This window comes from Dipodomys spectabilis, unplaced genomic scaffold, assembly GCF_019054845.1.
Source record: "Dipodomys spectabilis isolate Male_0828 unplaced genomic scaffold, ASM1905484v1 ptg000615l, whole genome shotgun sequence".
Classification (NCBI taxonomy): domain Eukaryota; kingdom Metazoa; phylum Chordata; class Mammalia; order Rodentia; family Heteromyidae; genus Dipodomys; species Dipodomys spectabilis.
In genome coordinates this window covers 140,001-154,437 of record NW_024871292.1, presented here as the reverse complement: position 1 = coordinate 154,437, position 14,437 = coordinate 140,001, and the positions used below count along the sequence as shown (strand labels likewise).

General features: G+C 60.4%; 1 protein-coding gene across 1 annotated transcript in view; it reads left to right on the top strand.

Moving 5' to 3' along the window:
• The first annotated feature begins 6,952 nt into the window (after positions 1-6,952).
• The window catches only part of Rerg (RAS like estrogen regulated growth inhibitor), a 19,087-nt gene continuing 11,602 nt past the window's right edge, over positions 6,953-14,437 (top strand). The window contains 2 exon segments of the mRNA XM_042671382.1: positions 6,953-7,015; positions 11,176-11,326. Coding sequence (XP_042527316.1) covers positions 11,266-11,326 — 61 coding nt within the window. The 5' untranslated portion in view covers positions 6,953-7,015; positions 11,176-11,265.

Below are 14,437 nucleotides of genomic sequence, written 5' to 3'. Positions count from 1 at the left end.
GGGGTGTGGGGATGTGGGATTTGAATGAGATAGAAAGATAGAGAGACAGAAACCCAGGGAGATAGATGATAGATCGATAGATAGATAGAGAGAGAGATAGAGAGATAGATAGATAGATAGATAGATAGATAGATAGATAGATAGATAGATAGATAGATAGAGAGATAGATAGAGAGATAGATAGATAGATAGAGAGATAGAGAGATAGATAGATAGATAGAGAGATAGATAGATAGATAGATAGATAGATAGATAGATAGATAGATAGATAGAGAGATAGATAGATAGATAGATAGATGATAGATAGATAGATAGATAGAGAGATAGATAGAGAGATAGAGAGATAGATAGATAGATAGATAGGTAGATAGATGAATAGGTAGATGGATAGATAGATAGATAGATAATAGATGACAGACAGCAGATAGATGATAGATAGGTAGATGGATGATGGATGGAAGCCAGATGGATGGACAGATGATGGATAGATAGATTTTTATGCAGATAAATAGATGAAGGATAGATAGATGATAGATAATCGATGGTAGATAGGCAACAGACAGATGATAGATGATAGTGATAGACAGACAGACAGACAGGCTTGCAGGGGAAATTCTGTGGTCAGAGGGTTTTGTTGTTAAATTTCCATACGTTGTTAGGGACTCGAGGCTTTATTATGACTCCTTTTTTCTCTGCCATCTTTTCTTTCCTTTCTTATTTTTCAAATGGCTCAGGCAGGTCTGCAGTGTCTCCATCCTCCCCATCCTCCTCCCCCTCCTCCTCCTCCTCCCCCTCCTCCCCCTCCTCCTCCTCCCCCCTCCTCCTCCTCCCCCTCCTCCTCCTCCCCCTCCTCCTCCCCTTCCTCCTCCTCTCCCTCCTCCCCTCCCCCTCCTCCTCCTCTTCCTCTTCCTCCTCCTCCCCTTCCTCCTCTTCCTCCTCCTCCCCTTCCCCCTCCTCCTCCCCTTCCTCCTCCTCTCCCTCCTCCCCTCCCCCTCCTCCTCCCCTTCCTCCTCTTCCTCCTCCTCCCCTTCCCCCTCCTCCTCCTCCTCCTCCTCCTCCCTCTCCTCCTCCTCCTCCTCCTCCCTGTCCTCCTCCTCCCCCTCTTCCTCCTCCTCCTCCTCTTCTATCTCCTGTCCCCGCTTCCCACGCTCCCGCAAGCCTGGCGGCGGTGTCCGCTGCTCCTGGGTGCCCAGTTCCTGTGCCGCCCCCTGGTGGCTGGGCTGGTTGTCAATCTCAGGGGATCAGACCCCCTGACAGCCCTGCCCACCCCGAAGCCGCCAGCAGGGACAGAGGCCTGGGCACCGCCCCACCAGGAAAGGGGCCCAGAGCATTCCAGGCAGCGTCTCCAAGCACGGCTGCCTTTTGCACGCTGAGTGTCGTGACACACATCAGCCCTGTCAGATTTGATCTTTGAGATCTGAAAGATACTCAGACTGCGTGCATGTGCATGTGTGCATGCGTGCATGCATGTGCGTGTGCGTGTGTGTGTGTGTGTGTGTGTGTGTGTGTGAAGAGAGAGAGAGAGAGAGATTTTGAACTCAGGGCCTGGGCACTGTCCCTGAGCTCTTTCACTTAAGGCTGGTGCTCTTCCACTTGAGCCACAGCTCCATGTCTGGTTTTTTGCTGGCTTACTGGAGATCAGAGCCTCTTGGTCTTTCCTGCCCGGGCTGGCTTTGAACCTCAATCCTCAGTTCTCAGCCTCCTGAGTAGCTGGGATGACAGGCGTGAGCCACTGGTGCCCAGCTCAGAGTTCCTACTTAAATTTCATGCCAAAGGCTGCGGATGAGCAATAGTTGTGGGAGACCTTAACACTAAAAAATTTAATAAGCCCGATGCACTTGGATATGTACCCCAGAGGAACTTTCTAGAAGGGAAAAAGCAAATGCACGCCGGGATACGTATCCAGGTTTAAAAGTCAGGGATTCGGCAGCCAATATGTCCACACACACCAAAGAATAATCCTCCCCGCCAAGCATGAATCTGATGTGCCAGAGAGTCTGCGTCTCCCACGTGTGTTCCGGGGTGAACCCTTCATCCCCCCAATCCCCGGGGCGCCGAAGGAAGGGGGGCAGGAAGGGGGGAATTCAAAGCCGAGCACACCCACAGAACCTCATGCATTTCCCGCTTCCCCAGCAAACAGCTACCTGACACGGTGCCCAAAGCGTTTGCGCATACAGGCAAATATATACATAAATAAACAACAGCTTCCACACAACAACTCACAGATAAATATATATTAACAATGGGCCGATCTATAAAAGCACACACACACACACACACACACACACACACACACACAGAGTAGGCGTCCAACTTGGGTGTAAAAACAAGACAACAACAATGCATGCTCTGCCTCTTCCCGCGTCTCTCCAAGTGAACTCACGCACCCCTGGAATCTGAGGTGCGCTGGGAGTGGAGGGGGTGGAGGGGGGTACAGAGGCAGAGGAACCTCTTAGCCCCCACACCCCTTGCTCAAAGAAAACTCCAGAACCTTCCACTCGGCTCCACGGCGGGAGGGGGGCACAGCAGAACACAATTGAACACCAGCCCGGCGGGGCAGGGAGGAGGCCGGACCCGAGGGAAAGCAGGGCCGGTGGCCTGGGGTTGATGGCTGGTTTTGTGCAAGCAGCCACTTCCCTGACACAGGAGCAGCTGTGGAGGGTGTGGGGCACCAAGACGGATCTTGGGGTAACAAGGGTGGGGGGTGGGGGGTGGGGAGCTTCCCTCCTTGGAACACTCATCTCCAAACCATAGCGTGCCCCAAAAGGCCAGGGGTCTGGCAGCGTGGGGGTCACCATGACAAATGTTGGGGTCCCACCACCCCGACAGATACCTGGAGAGGGAGGGTGGGGAAGGAAGGAGAGGGGGTGGGAAAGAGGGAGAGGGGGGGTGGGTGGAGGGATGGGTGGATGGATGGTGGATGGAGGGGTGAGTGGATGGATGGATGGATGGATGGTGGATGGATGGATGGATGGGTGGGTGGGTGGATGCATGGATGGTGGGCGGATGCATGGATGAGTGGGTGGGGTGGGTGGATGCATGGATGGTTGGATGAGTGGGGTGGTGGGTGGATGGATGGGTAGGTGGATGGATGGATGGATGGATGCAGGGATGGATGGATAGCGGATGGATGGGTGGATGGGTGGATGGATGGGTGGGTGGATAGATGGATGGTGGATGGAGGGATGGAGGGATGGATGGTTGGATGAGTGGGTGGTGGGTGGATGGATGGGTGGATGGATGGATGATGGATGGATGCAGGGATGGATGGATGGTGGATGGATGGGTGGATGGATGGGAGAATGGATAGGTGGGTGGATGGGTGGGTGGATGGATGGATGGGTGGGTGAATGGATGGGTGGATGGATGGGAGGATGGATGGGTGGGTGGATGGATGAATGGATGGGTGGATGGATGGGTGAGTGGATAGAGGGATGGAGGGATGGAGGGATGGGTGGATGGATGAGTGGGTGGTGGGTGGATGGATGGGTGGATGGATGGATGATGGATGGATGCAGGGATGGATGGATGGTGGATGGATGGGTGGATGGATGGGAGAATGGATAGGTGGGTGGATGGGTGGGTGGATGGATGGATGGGTGGGTGAATGGATGGGTGGATGGATGGGAGGATGGATGGGTGGGTGGATGGATGAATGGATGGGTGGATGGATGGGTGAGTGGATAGAGGGATGGAGGGATGGAGGGATGGGTGGATGGATGGGTGGGGCTCAGAGGGCAGCGGCTGTCCCATGGCAGTGCGGGCGGGGTTCGGAGTCCGGGGTCTGGTGTCTGGTGTCTGCTCCGCACCGAGCTGGGGGCAGCGTCCCCGAGCCCGGCATCCGCGCTGCAGGGCAGGGTCCTGGATCTGAGCCGGGCTGGGCTGGGGGATGCGGGGTCCAGGGTGCGGGGTGGGGGAGATGGGGGGAAGAGAGAGAGAGAGAGAAAGAGAGGGAGAGGGAGAGGGAGAGGGAGAGGGAGGGCGACAGGGAAAGAGAAGGTAAGACAGACAGAAACAGAGACAGACAGAAGCAGAGGCTGAGAAAGCAAGGACACAGACAGCCCGCGGCGGGACACCAATCTCCAGGGAACCAGCAAAAAAAGCCCAGGAGTGGAGCTGTGGCTCAAGCGGTAGAGCGCCTGCCTTGACCACCAAAACTCAGGGAACAGCGCCCAGGCCCCGAGTGCAGGCCTCATGACCAGAACAGAGACAGACACACACACAGGCAGACAGACACAGAGACAACACACAGACACACAGAGGTAAGGAACGAGGTGGGAATCCGTGATATTCAAGAGCTGACGGAGCGAGGTGACCGGTGGACGGACAGACACTGGGGGACCTCTGTGCGGACAGCTGGCCGTGCTGCTGTTCCCCATCCGACCACAAGGTGGCAGCGCGGGCCGGGGATCCACGCAGCCGCTGCCGTCCAGGGCAGACCGAGTTCCCGCAGCAATCCCCACACTCTCCATGCTGGGATGTGTTGTTTTCGTTTGTGGGTCGTGGGGCTTGAACTCAGCGCTGTCCCTGAGCTCTTTCCCTCAAGGATGGTGCTCTACCATGTGAGCCACAGCGCCACTTCTGGTTTTCTGGTGGTTCCTTGGAGATCAGAGTCTCACGGACTTTCCTGCCCAGCCTCTTGAGAAGCTGGGATGACAGGCGGGAGCACCAGTGCCCAGCTTTCAAATGAGGAGGGGCATGGGGAGGGGGAGAAGTGGGAGGCCATAGCAACCCCTCCTCCCCATCCCTCCTCCTCCTCCTCCTCCTCCCCCTGCTCCTCCTCCTGCTGCTCCTCCTGCTCCTCCTCCTCCTCCTGCTCCTCCTCCTCAAACCACAGCTTTGTGGAGCATGAGCAGCTGCAGGCCAGGGGAGGTCACTTGACAGGATCCCAGCAAACAGAATTTCTAATTAAATAGAAGCAACCAGAGGCCAGCGCTGGTGTTCACACGCCTGTCATCCCAGCTACTCAGGAGGCTGAGATCTGAGGATTGAGGTTCAAAGCCAGCCTGGGCAGGAAAGTCTGTGAGACACTGATCTCCCATGAACCACCAGAAAACCAGAAGTGGTGCTGTGGCTCAAGGGGTAGAGCGCCAGCCTTGAGTGAAAGAGCTCAGGGACAGCGCCCAGGCCCTGAGTTCAAGGCCCACGACCCACAAATCAATCAATCAATAAATAAAAGGGAGGCGTCCACATGAGCGTTCTGTTGATTCTGAGTGTAGATCATCCATCTGTCCAGGGTCTCACAGAACTGTGCCGTGAACACATCGAGTTCAGCCAGATTTTAAAGGGTCTCTTTATCGTCTGCACCTTATATTCTATTTAGTATGTGTGTGCATGTGTGCATGCATTGTGTGTGCGCGTGCACGCATGGGTATGCATGCGCATGTGTGCACACACATGCGCACACACATGCATGTGTGCCTTGTGTGCCTGCACGCATATATGTGTGCATGTGTGCGTGCATGTCTGTGTGCATGTGTGCGTGCATGTGCATGTGGGTGCATATACATGTGTGCATGTGTGTGCATGTGTGCATGCACTGTGTGCATGCACTGTGTGTGCATGCATGGATGTGCATGTGTGTGCACTGTGCATGTGCATGTGGGTGCATATGCATGCGTGCATGTGTGTGCATGTGTGTGCACTGTGCATGTGTGTGCATGTGTGCCTGTGTGTGCCTGTGTGCACACGTGTGCCGGTGTGTGCATGTGTGCATGCACTGTGTGTGTGCGTGCATGTGTGTGCGCTGTGCATGTGTGTGCATGTGTGCCTGTGTGTGCCTGTGTGCACACGTGTGCCTGTGTGTGCCTGTGCGTTCCGGTCCTGGGCCTGAGCCCAGCGCCTGGAGCCGCCCCGACCCCCGGTGCTCGGCCGGCGCCGCCTCCGCTTCGGCCTCTTGCAGGTTCATCGCAGATCCGCGCTCCAGGCTTCCGGCTCCGACTGGGTCCGAACCTCGTCCTGCGGGTCTCGGCCTCCGAGGTGGGGGGGGGGGGGGCGCGGCGCTAGGCCGCGGTGGAGCCTCGGCTCCTCCTCGGTACTGCGCCGGCGCGGCTCGTCCGGCCGCGGGCGCGCGGATCCGGGTCCGGGTGCGGGCGCCGCCTGGCCGGCAGGGGGCGCGAGTGGCGGCGCCCAGGCCCCGCCCCCGGGTCTGCACAGGCCCCGCCCAGGCCCCGCCCCCGGGTCTGCCAAGGCCCCGTCCCTGGGCCCTCCAGATCCCGCCCAGGCCCCGCCCCCGGGTCTGCCAAGGCCCCGTCCCTGGGCCCTCCAGATCCCGCCCAGGCCCCGCCCCCGGGTCTGCCAAGGCCCCGTCCCTGGGCCCTCCAGATCCCGCCCAGGCCCCGCCCCCGGGTCTGCACAGGCCCCGTCCCGGGCCCTCCAGATCCCGTCCAGGCCCCGCCCCTGGGCCTGCCCAGACCACGCCCAGGCCCCGCCCCCGGGCCCGCCCAGGCCCCGCCCCCGGGTCTGCACAGGCCCCGTCCCGGACCCTCCAGATCCCGCCCAGGCTCTGCCCAGTCCCCCGCTCCCGGACCTGCGCAGGCCCCGCCCCGAGCCCGCCCAGGCCCCGACCCCGGGCTCACCCAGGCCCCGGACCCCTGGCCCGCCCAGGCTCTGCCCAGGCCCCGCCCCCGGGTCTGCACAGGCCCCGTCCCGGGCACTCCAGATCCGGCCCAGGGCCCGTCCCCGGGCCTGCCCAGGCCACGCCCAGGCCACGCCCCCCTGGCCCGCCCAGGCTCTGCCCAGTCCCCGCTCCCGGACCCGCCCAGGCTCTGCCCAGTCCCCGCTCCCGGACCTGCGTCAGGCCCCGCCCCGCCCCCGCCCAGGCCCCGCCCCCGCCCAGGCCCCGCCCCCGCCCAGGCCCCGCCCCCGCCCAGGCCCCCGCCCCCGCCCAGGCCCCGCCCCCGGGCCCGCGCAGCCGCCGCTGTCCGCGCCCTTCCCAGCGGGCGCCGCAGCGGCCGGGCCTCAGGACAGCGAGCGCCGCCGCCGGGCCTGGGGCGCGGGGCCGCGGGAGGCCGAGGTGAGCAGTGCGCGCGGCGCGGGGCGCCGTGGGGTCTGTGCGGGGCGCCGTGGGGTCTGTGCGGGGCGCCGTGGGGTCTGTGCGGGGCGCCGTGGGGTCTGCGTGCGGGGCGCCGTGGGGTCTGCGCGGGGCGCCGTGGGGTCTGCGCGCGGGGCGCCGTGGGGTCTGTGTGCGGGGCGCCGTGGGGTCTGTGCGCGGGGCGCCGTGGGGTCTGTGCGGGGCGCCGTGGGGTCTGTGCGGGGCGCCGTGGGGTCTGCGCGCGGGGCGCCGTGGGGTCTGTGCGGGGCGCCGTGGGGTCTGCGCGCGGGGCGCCGTGGGGTCTGTGCGGGGCGCCGTGGGGTCTGTGCGGGGCGCCGTGGGGTCTGTGCGCGGGGCGCCGTGGGGTCTGCGCGCGGGGCGCCGTGGGGTCTGCGCGCGGGGCGCCGTGGGGTCTGCGCGCGGGGCGCCGTGGGGTCTGCGCGCGGGGCGCCGTGGGGTCTGTGCGCGGGGCGCCGTGGGGTCTGCGCGCGGGGCGCCGTGGGGTCTGCGCGCGGGGCGGGGCGCCGTGGGGTCTGTGCGGGGCGCCGTGGGGTCTGTGCGGGGCGCCGTGGGGTCTGTGCGGGGCGCCGTGGGGTCTGTGCGGGGCGCCGTGGGGTCTGTGCGCGCGCGGGGCGCCGTGGGGTCTGTGCGGGGCGCCGTGGGGTCTGTGCGCGGGGCGGGGCGCCGTGGGGTCTGTGCGGGGCGCCGTGGGGTCTGCGCGCGGGGCGCCGTGGGGTCTGTGCGGGGCGCCGTGGGGTCTGTGCGGGGCGCCGTGGGGTCTGTGCGGGGCGCCGTGGGGTCTGCGCGGCCCAGGCGGTCGGGCACCGGCTGTGCTGCGCCCTGGAGATGGGGGCGGCGCCCCGCGATGAGAGCGGGACCCGGAGAAGAGGGCGGGGTGTCGGCGGGAGGAGCAGGAGGTTATCCGAGGGAGGAGGAGGTTATCCGAGGGAGGAGGAGGTTATCCGAGGGAGGAGGAGGTGGTCATCCGAGGGAGGAGGAGGAGGTCATCCGAGGGAGGAGGAGGAGGTCATCCGAGGGAGGAGGAGGAGGTCATCCGAGGGAGGAGGAGGAGGTTATCCGAGGGAGGAGGTGGTTATCCGAGGGAGGAGGAGGAGGTCATCCGAGGGAGGAGGAGGAGGTTATCCGAGGGAGGAGGAGGTTATCCGAGGGAGGAGGAGGTGGTTATCCGAGGGAGGAGGAGGAGGTTATCCGAGGGAGGAGGAGGTTATCCGAGGGAGGAGGAGGAGGTTATCCGAGGGAGGAGGAGGTGGTTATCCGAGGGAGGAGGAGGAGGTTATCCGAGGGAGGAGCAGGAGGTTATCCGAGGGAGGAGGAGGAGGTTATCCGAGGGAGGAGGGCGGGTCATCCTGGACCCCGAGACCCGCCTGGGTTCCCGTGTGCGCGGTGATCCTGGGGGAAATCATCAGAGCAGAGGCGTGTGAGTGTTCACAATTGTAGAGCTGCCCTCCCCACCCGGGACCGAGAAACCGCGGCCTGCACACGCACGCACATGCACACGCACACACACGGACACACACTCGCACCCCCACACATACCCACACACAGACACGCACACGCGCACACACACACACATACCCACACACAGACATGCACGCGCACACACACGCACACACACACGCACCCCAACACACATACCCACACAGACACGCACACACACACGAACACACACACATACCCACACACACACATGCCCACACACAGACACGCACACACGCACAAGCACACACACACACGCACACACACACACACATGCACACACACACACACACACGCACACACACCCACATGGCCCTCGGATGTTCTCCAGCGTCCGTGTTGCGTGGATGGGTTGATAGCTTCGATGTGCGGATGATCATCGCACTGAATCAAGCTGTGGGGATGGGAGCGTGTGCAGGCCTGGGGTGACCGTCCACACCAGCCACGCGTGACCCCAGACCCAGGGTGACCTCCACACCAGCCACGCGTGACCGTGACCCCCAGACCCAGGGTGACCTCCACACCAGCCACGCGTGGCCCCAGACCCAGGGTGACCTCCACACCAGCCACGCCTGACCCTGGGTGTAGGGTGACCTCCACACCAGCCACGCCTGACCCCAGACCCAGGGTGACCTCCACACCAGCCACGCGTGACCCTGGGCGTAGGGTGACCTCCACACCAGCCACGCCTGACCCTGGGCGTAGGGTGACCTCCACACCAGCCACGCGTGGCCCCGGGCGTAGGGTGGCCGCAGCCCTGGGGGGCGTCTGTAGCGCAGGTGCATCATGGCCGCAGGCATCGGTCTGTGCTAACGGTAGGAACCCAGCATTGGGAGACTTCACGTTTCCCTGCTTTTCTTTCATTAAGATGTTTTCCTTTGGAGCTGGGCATGCGGGGGAGCGCTCACCCCGCACGCACGGAGCCCCGGGTTCGATTCCGCAGCACCACATCCGCAGAAGAAAACAGAAGTGGTGCTGTGGTTCACGTGGTAGAGCGCCAGCCTTGAGTGAAAGAGCCCAGGGACAGCGCCCGAGCCCTGAGTTCAAGACCCAGGACTGACACAAAATAAAAAATAAGAAGAAAGGAGGGAAGAGAGGAAGGGAGGGAGGGAGGGAGGGAGGGGAGGAGAAAGGAAGGAAGGAAGGAAGGAAGGAAGGAAGGAAGGAAGGAAGGAAGGAAAGAAGGAAGGAAGGAAAAACTTTGAAAATTCCTTGTCAGCTTTTTGGTCAGTTCTGGGTCTTGAACTCAGGGCCTGGGCGCTGTCCCTGGGCCTCTCTGTGCTCAAGGCTGGCGCTCTACCACTTGAGCCACAGCGCCCCTTCTGGCTTTTTCTGTGGATCGGGTACTGGGGCTTGGTGCAGGCCAGGTGAGCACTTTACCCTGAGGCGCGCCCCCGGCCCCGGCTCTGGTTCCTTGGCAGGAGTTTTAATGACTTTCCATGAGAGCGTGGGGAGGGAGGGTGTGGCGTGAAATTACACGTTAGGATGCGTGACCCTGCGTTCAAGGACAGGCTAACCAGCGACGATCCTGGAACTTACCCAGCAGGGCACGCAAATACATGCAGATGAACCCAATGTATTCAAATGTATGCAAATACAGCTAATATATGCAAATGTGCCGGGCCTCTGCCTTGACCCTTGGCCGTGGGGCTGTCTGCTCCATTGCATGAATGCATAGAATAGATAACAAGGGGTTTCTCTCTTGGTGGCGTGGCGTGGGGGGAAATCGAGGCAGAGACTGGGCAGCAGCCCAGCAGACCCCACTGCACCCGGAAAGCCTTTGATCTTGGTGCCAGACAGAACGGGGCCAGACAGATGCAGCAGATGCACCCGCATTTGGCGTTTGCCCCATTAGTGATTAGCAAGAAGTTGGGTTTTTAAAACATGGAATCCTTGGGAGACAAAGGAAACATGAGCTGACGTGGATGGCCGTCTTTCCTTCCTTCTGTCCGTCCATCTGAGGCAAACGGCAGGCCCCCGAATTTGTCAGCCACATATATATAAGTAAAAAGATAATTCCGTGTTGTTATGTCTGTGGAGATGCTTTTCCGAAGGATTTTTCTTTCTCTGTCTCTCTGTCTCTGTCTCTGTCTGTCTGTCTGTCTGTTCCTCTCTCTTACCCTGTCTTTAAAAATTCTACATAAAAAATACTGGCAGGAAGCCGGGCACTGGTGGCTCATGCCTGTCATCCCAGCTGCTCAGGAGGCTGTGATCTAGAGGATCGTGGTTCAAGGCCAGACCAGGCAGGCAAGTCCCTGAGACTCTCATCTCCCAATGAACCACTCAAAACCAGAAGTGGTGCTGTGGCTCAAGTGGTAGAGCACCAGCCTTGAGCTGAAGAGCTCAGGGACGGCGCCTGGGCCCCGAGTTCAAGACCTACGATGAACAGACAAAAAAATTCTACTGCAGGTGAACATGGACGTAGTTTGTTTTAGAACCACGCCAGAGTACATCCCTCATTTCTGAGTCCACTGTTGATTGGTTACATCATTACCAAGGACAAATTCTGTCTCACAGCCCTGGTGGAGTTGGCACTGGGAAATACACAGCCCGGGGCCTGTGACCGGCTGGTAGTAGGTGCTCAATAAACCAGGAGTTGGTTCCTTGTTCACTTACCAGTCTCCCAAACCACCCTTGCTTTTCAGGACCGCGGTCTCTCCCCAGCCTCACCATGACCCCGTGATACCAGAGGCTGAGCCCCGGGTCATCCGCCACAGATCCCACCAGCGCGCATCATGGCTAAGAGTGCAGAGGTCAAGCTGGCCGTATTCGGGAGAGCTGGTGTGGGCAAGTCAGGTAGGCGGCCTGTGTGTGTGTGTGTGTGTGTGTGTGTGTGTGTGTGTCCGTCTGTCTGTCAGGTCGGTGAGTGGCTGCCGTTTCTCACGGTCTCATTTCGTGGTTATCTCTGGTGGTCGCTCTTGTTCTTTATGGAGAGCTGGCTCTTTGCATATGTTGGCTCACGTCTGCTTAGAGCAGTTCTTGCTGAGAACAATATCCCGGTGGTATGGAAATGCCCGGGTCACACACACTCAGGAGGAGAAATCAGATCTCGGGTGGGGGGAGGGAAGGCATCAGAGCTTTCGTCCTGTTTTGGTTTGGGTGGTGGTGCTTTGGTTGGTTTTCGGGCTCTCTGAGTCTCCCGGGGCACTGATCTACAGCTCCGTTCATTTCGATCATCTCAGTAAATAATCATGCACACAGGGGTGTGCAGCCATTTCTCTGGGATTTGATAAGTGAGTGGCCTCACCAGGAACAGAAAGTCTTCACTATGGGACGTTTTCTAAATCCAGAGATCTGGGCGTGCAAATGACCGGCGTGCGCTTTTGCACCACCAAGGCCTCTGGGGTTTATTTAATTCAGCAAATTCTGCTGACGTGAATGATTCAGAGGTGGTTGTTGTTGTTGTTGTTGTTTTAAGTGCCTAGCTGAGCCAAGGTTTGCAGGCTTTCGTGTGTGTGTGTGTGTGTGTGTGTGTGTGTGTGTGTGTGTGTGTGTGAGCCCTCAGTCCCTGAGCTCTTTCACTCAAGGCTGGCGCTCTACCACTTGAGCCACAGCTCCATTTCTGGTTTTCTGGTGGTTCATGGGAGATGAGAGTCTCATGGACTTTCCTGCCCTGGGCTGGCTTTGAACCGCGATCCTCTCGATCTCAGCCTCCTGAGTGGCTGGGATGACAGGCGTGAGCACCAGCGCCCGACAGGTACACGTAGGTTTTAAAGCATTCTGGGACGCTTAGAAGGAAAGTCTCCTGTAACATGGGACCGAGCAAACGGACGGTGGCCGGCGAGAGGAAGCGAGAGGCTGGGCCAGGGGAGGAAGAGGCGCGGGGTTTGGTTTGTGCACCAGACGCCGGCGTGTCTCCCTGGGCTCTCAGACCAGCGTCTTTCCAGGAAAGATATTTGAGGCCCCAGGGTTCTCCCGGGAGAATGTCAGCTGTGAAAACCCCCGCGGCGCTCTCTTCCCCTGCCCACGCGCGCCGCCAACGCCAGCAGTCTGGGAACAGAAGCGTGGGAGACGAGACCGAGCGAACTCCGGGTTTCTTGGCAAGGCCTCGCTGTTTCCAGCGCCTGCCGTCTGTCACAGCGTAGGCCGCCAACACGGGCAGGGCTGTGGGCACACTGGGTAGGGCGCACGCCTGTCATCCCGGCTACTCAGGAGGCTGAGATCTAGAGGATCGCGGTTCGAGGCCAGCCTGGGGCAGGAAAGTCCGTGAGACTCTCGTCTCCCATGAACCAACAGAAAACCAGAAGCAGAGCTGTGGTTCAAGTGGTAGAGCTCCAACCTTGAGCTGAAGAGCTCAGGGACAGCGCCCAGGCCCTGAGTTCAAGTCCCAGGACTGGTGCGCACACACACACACACACACACACACACACACACACACACAGAGTATGTGTACTTGAGGGCTGGAACGTGTTTGTGAAATCTCCTCTGTGCAAAAACAACCGTGTCCCTAGCACCTCGGGCCGGTCAGAGAGTTTCTTTACTGTCTAGGAGGCTTTGTGGGGTGCGGTGTCGTTGTTGGGGGGTGCGGCGGGGCCGGGGTGCTGTCACGTGGAAGAGGAGGCGGCGTTGGGCGTCCCCCCTGCTCTCCCCAGGGGACAGGGTCAGGGAGGGAGGGGCAGATGGTGGAGGGAGGCAGAGGAGGTAAAGCCAGTGCTTGCAGGTGCTCAGCTAAGTACTTCCCGGGCAGCGATGACCAGGTGTTTCCTAAGGACCCCAGGAAAGAAAACCGGGGTGAGATTTGATCAGAGAGAGACTGAGAGAGGCAGAGACAGACAGACAGACAGAGACAGACAGAGACTGAGAGACAGAGCAAGACCCAGAGACATGGAGAGACTGAGAGAGAGAGGCAGAAAAGCAGGGAGAACTGAGTCATGGAGAATGTACTAGAAACCCAGACCAGCCGGCCCCGCCGCGTCTTTACCCCATGGCTAGCATCTCCCTTCCCGGGGGTCACCCACCTGCGCGGACCCCGCCTCGGCACCGACGGGTGTCCAATTCCAGAAAAGGGGGGAGTGCTCCCCCTCCCCGCTTCTTAGGGGGGAGTGCCATCCCCCTCCCCGCTTCTTAGTTTTTATTTTTATTTTTTTTATCGGACGTGGGTCTTGAACTCGGGGCCTGGGCGCTGTCCCTGAGCTCTTTCACTCAAGGCTGGCGCTCTACCACTTGAGCCACGGCGCCACTTCCGGTTTTCTAGTGGTTCCTTGGAGATCAGAGTCTCCCGGACTTTCCTGCCCCAGGCTGGCTTTGAACCTTGATCCTCTAGATCTCAGCCTCCTGGGTAGCTGGGATGCCAGGCGTGAGCACCGGCGCCCGGCCTCCTCCTCTGCGTCTTTGGACGTATTGTACCTCCTGGTGTGTCTCCCCTCGGGAAAGTCCTCGCAGTGTTTTCTCCGTTTCTCAAGGTGACCTTGATGCCGACCTTCCCACGCACAGGTCACTTCTGTGGCCTGTTGAGAATCCGCTGTGATCACATCCGTGTCCTTACATGGGAGGGACTCCCGTGACTGGGGCAGGGCAGCCCGGCACTCGTGACTTTGGCGTGGCGGGCACACACGGCTGGGCGTGTTCGCTCGGCCGGTGCTGCCCGAGCCCGAGGGGGCAGAGTTGTGACTTCTGTCCGGGCCTAGCCCCGCCTTCCCCTGCAGCAACCCCCCGCCTCCCAGCAGGGCTCTCCCCCCCCCCCCGCCCCCCAGCAGGGCTCCGGGCTCAGGGACGGCCGCCAGCATTTCCTAACAGAACCCCGCAAACCCAGGGTTTGGGTTTATAGGAGATCCCAGAGCATGCGCACAACCAGCCAGGGTCGTCTGTCTGTCTCTCATTTAGGAATTCAGACCTCAGATACATGCAGTATGCTTGATCCATTTCTGTGGGTCTATCCATCTATCCATCCATCCATCCTCTATCTGT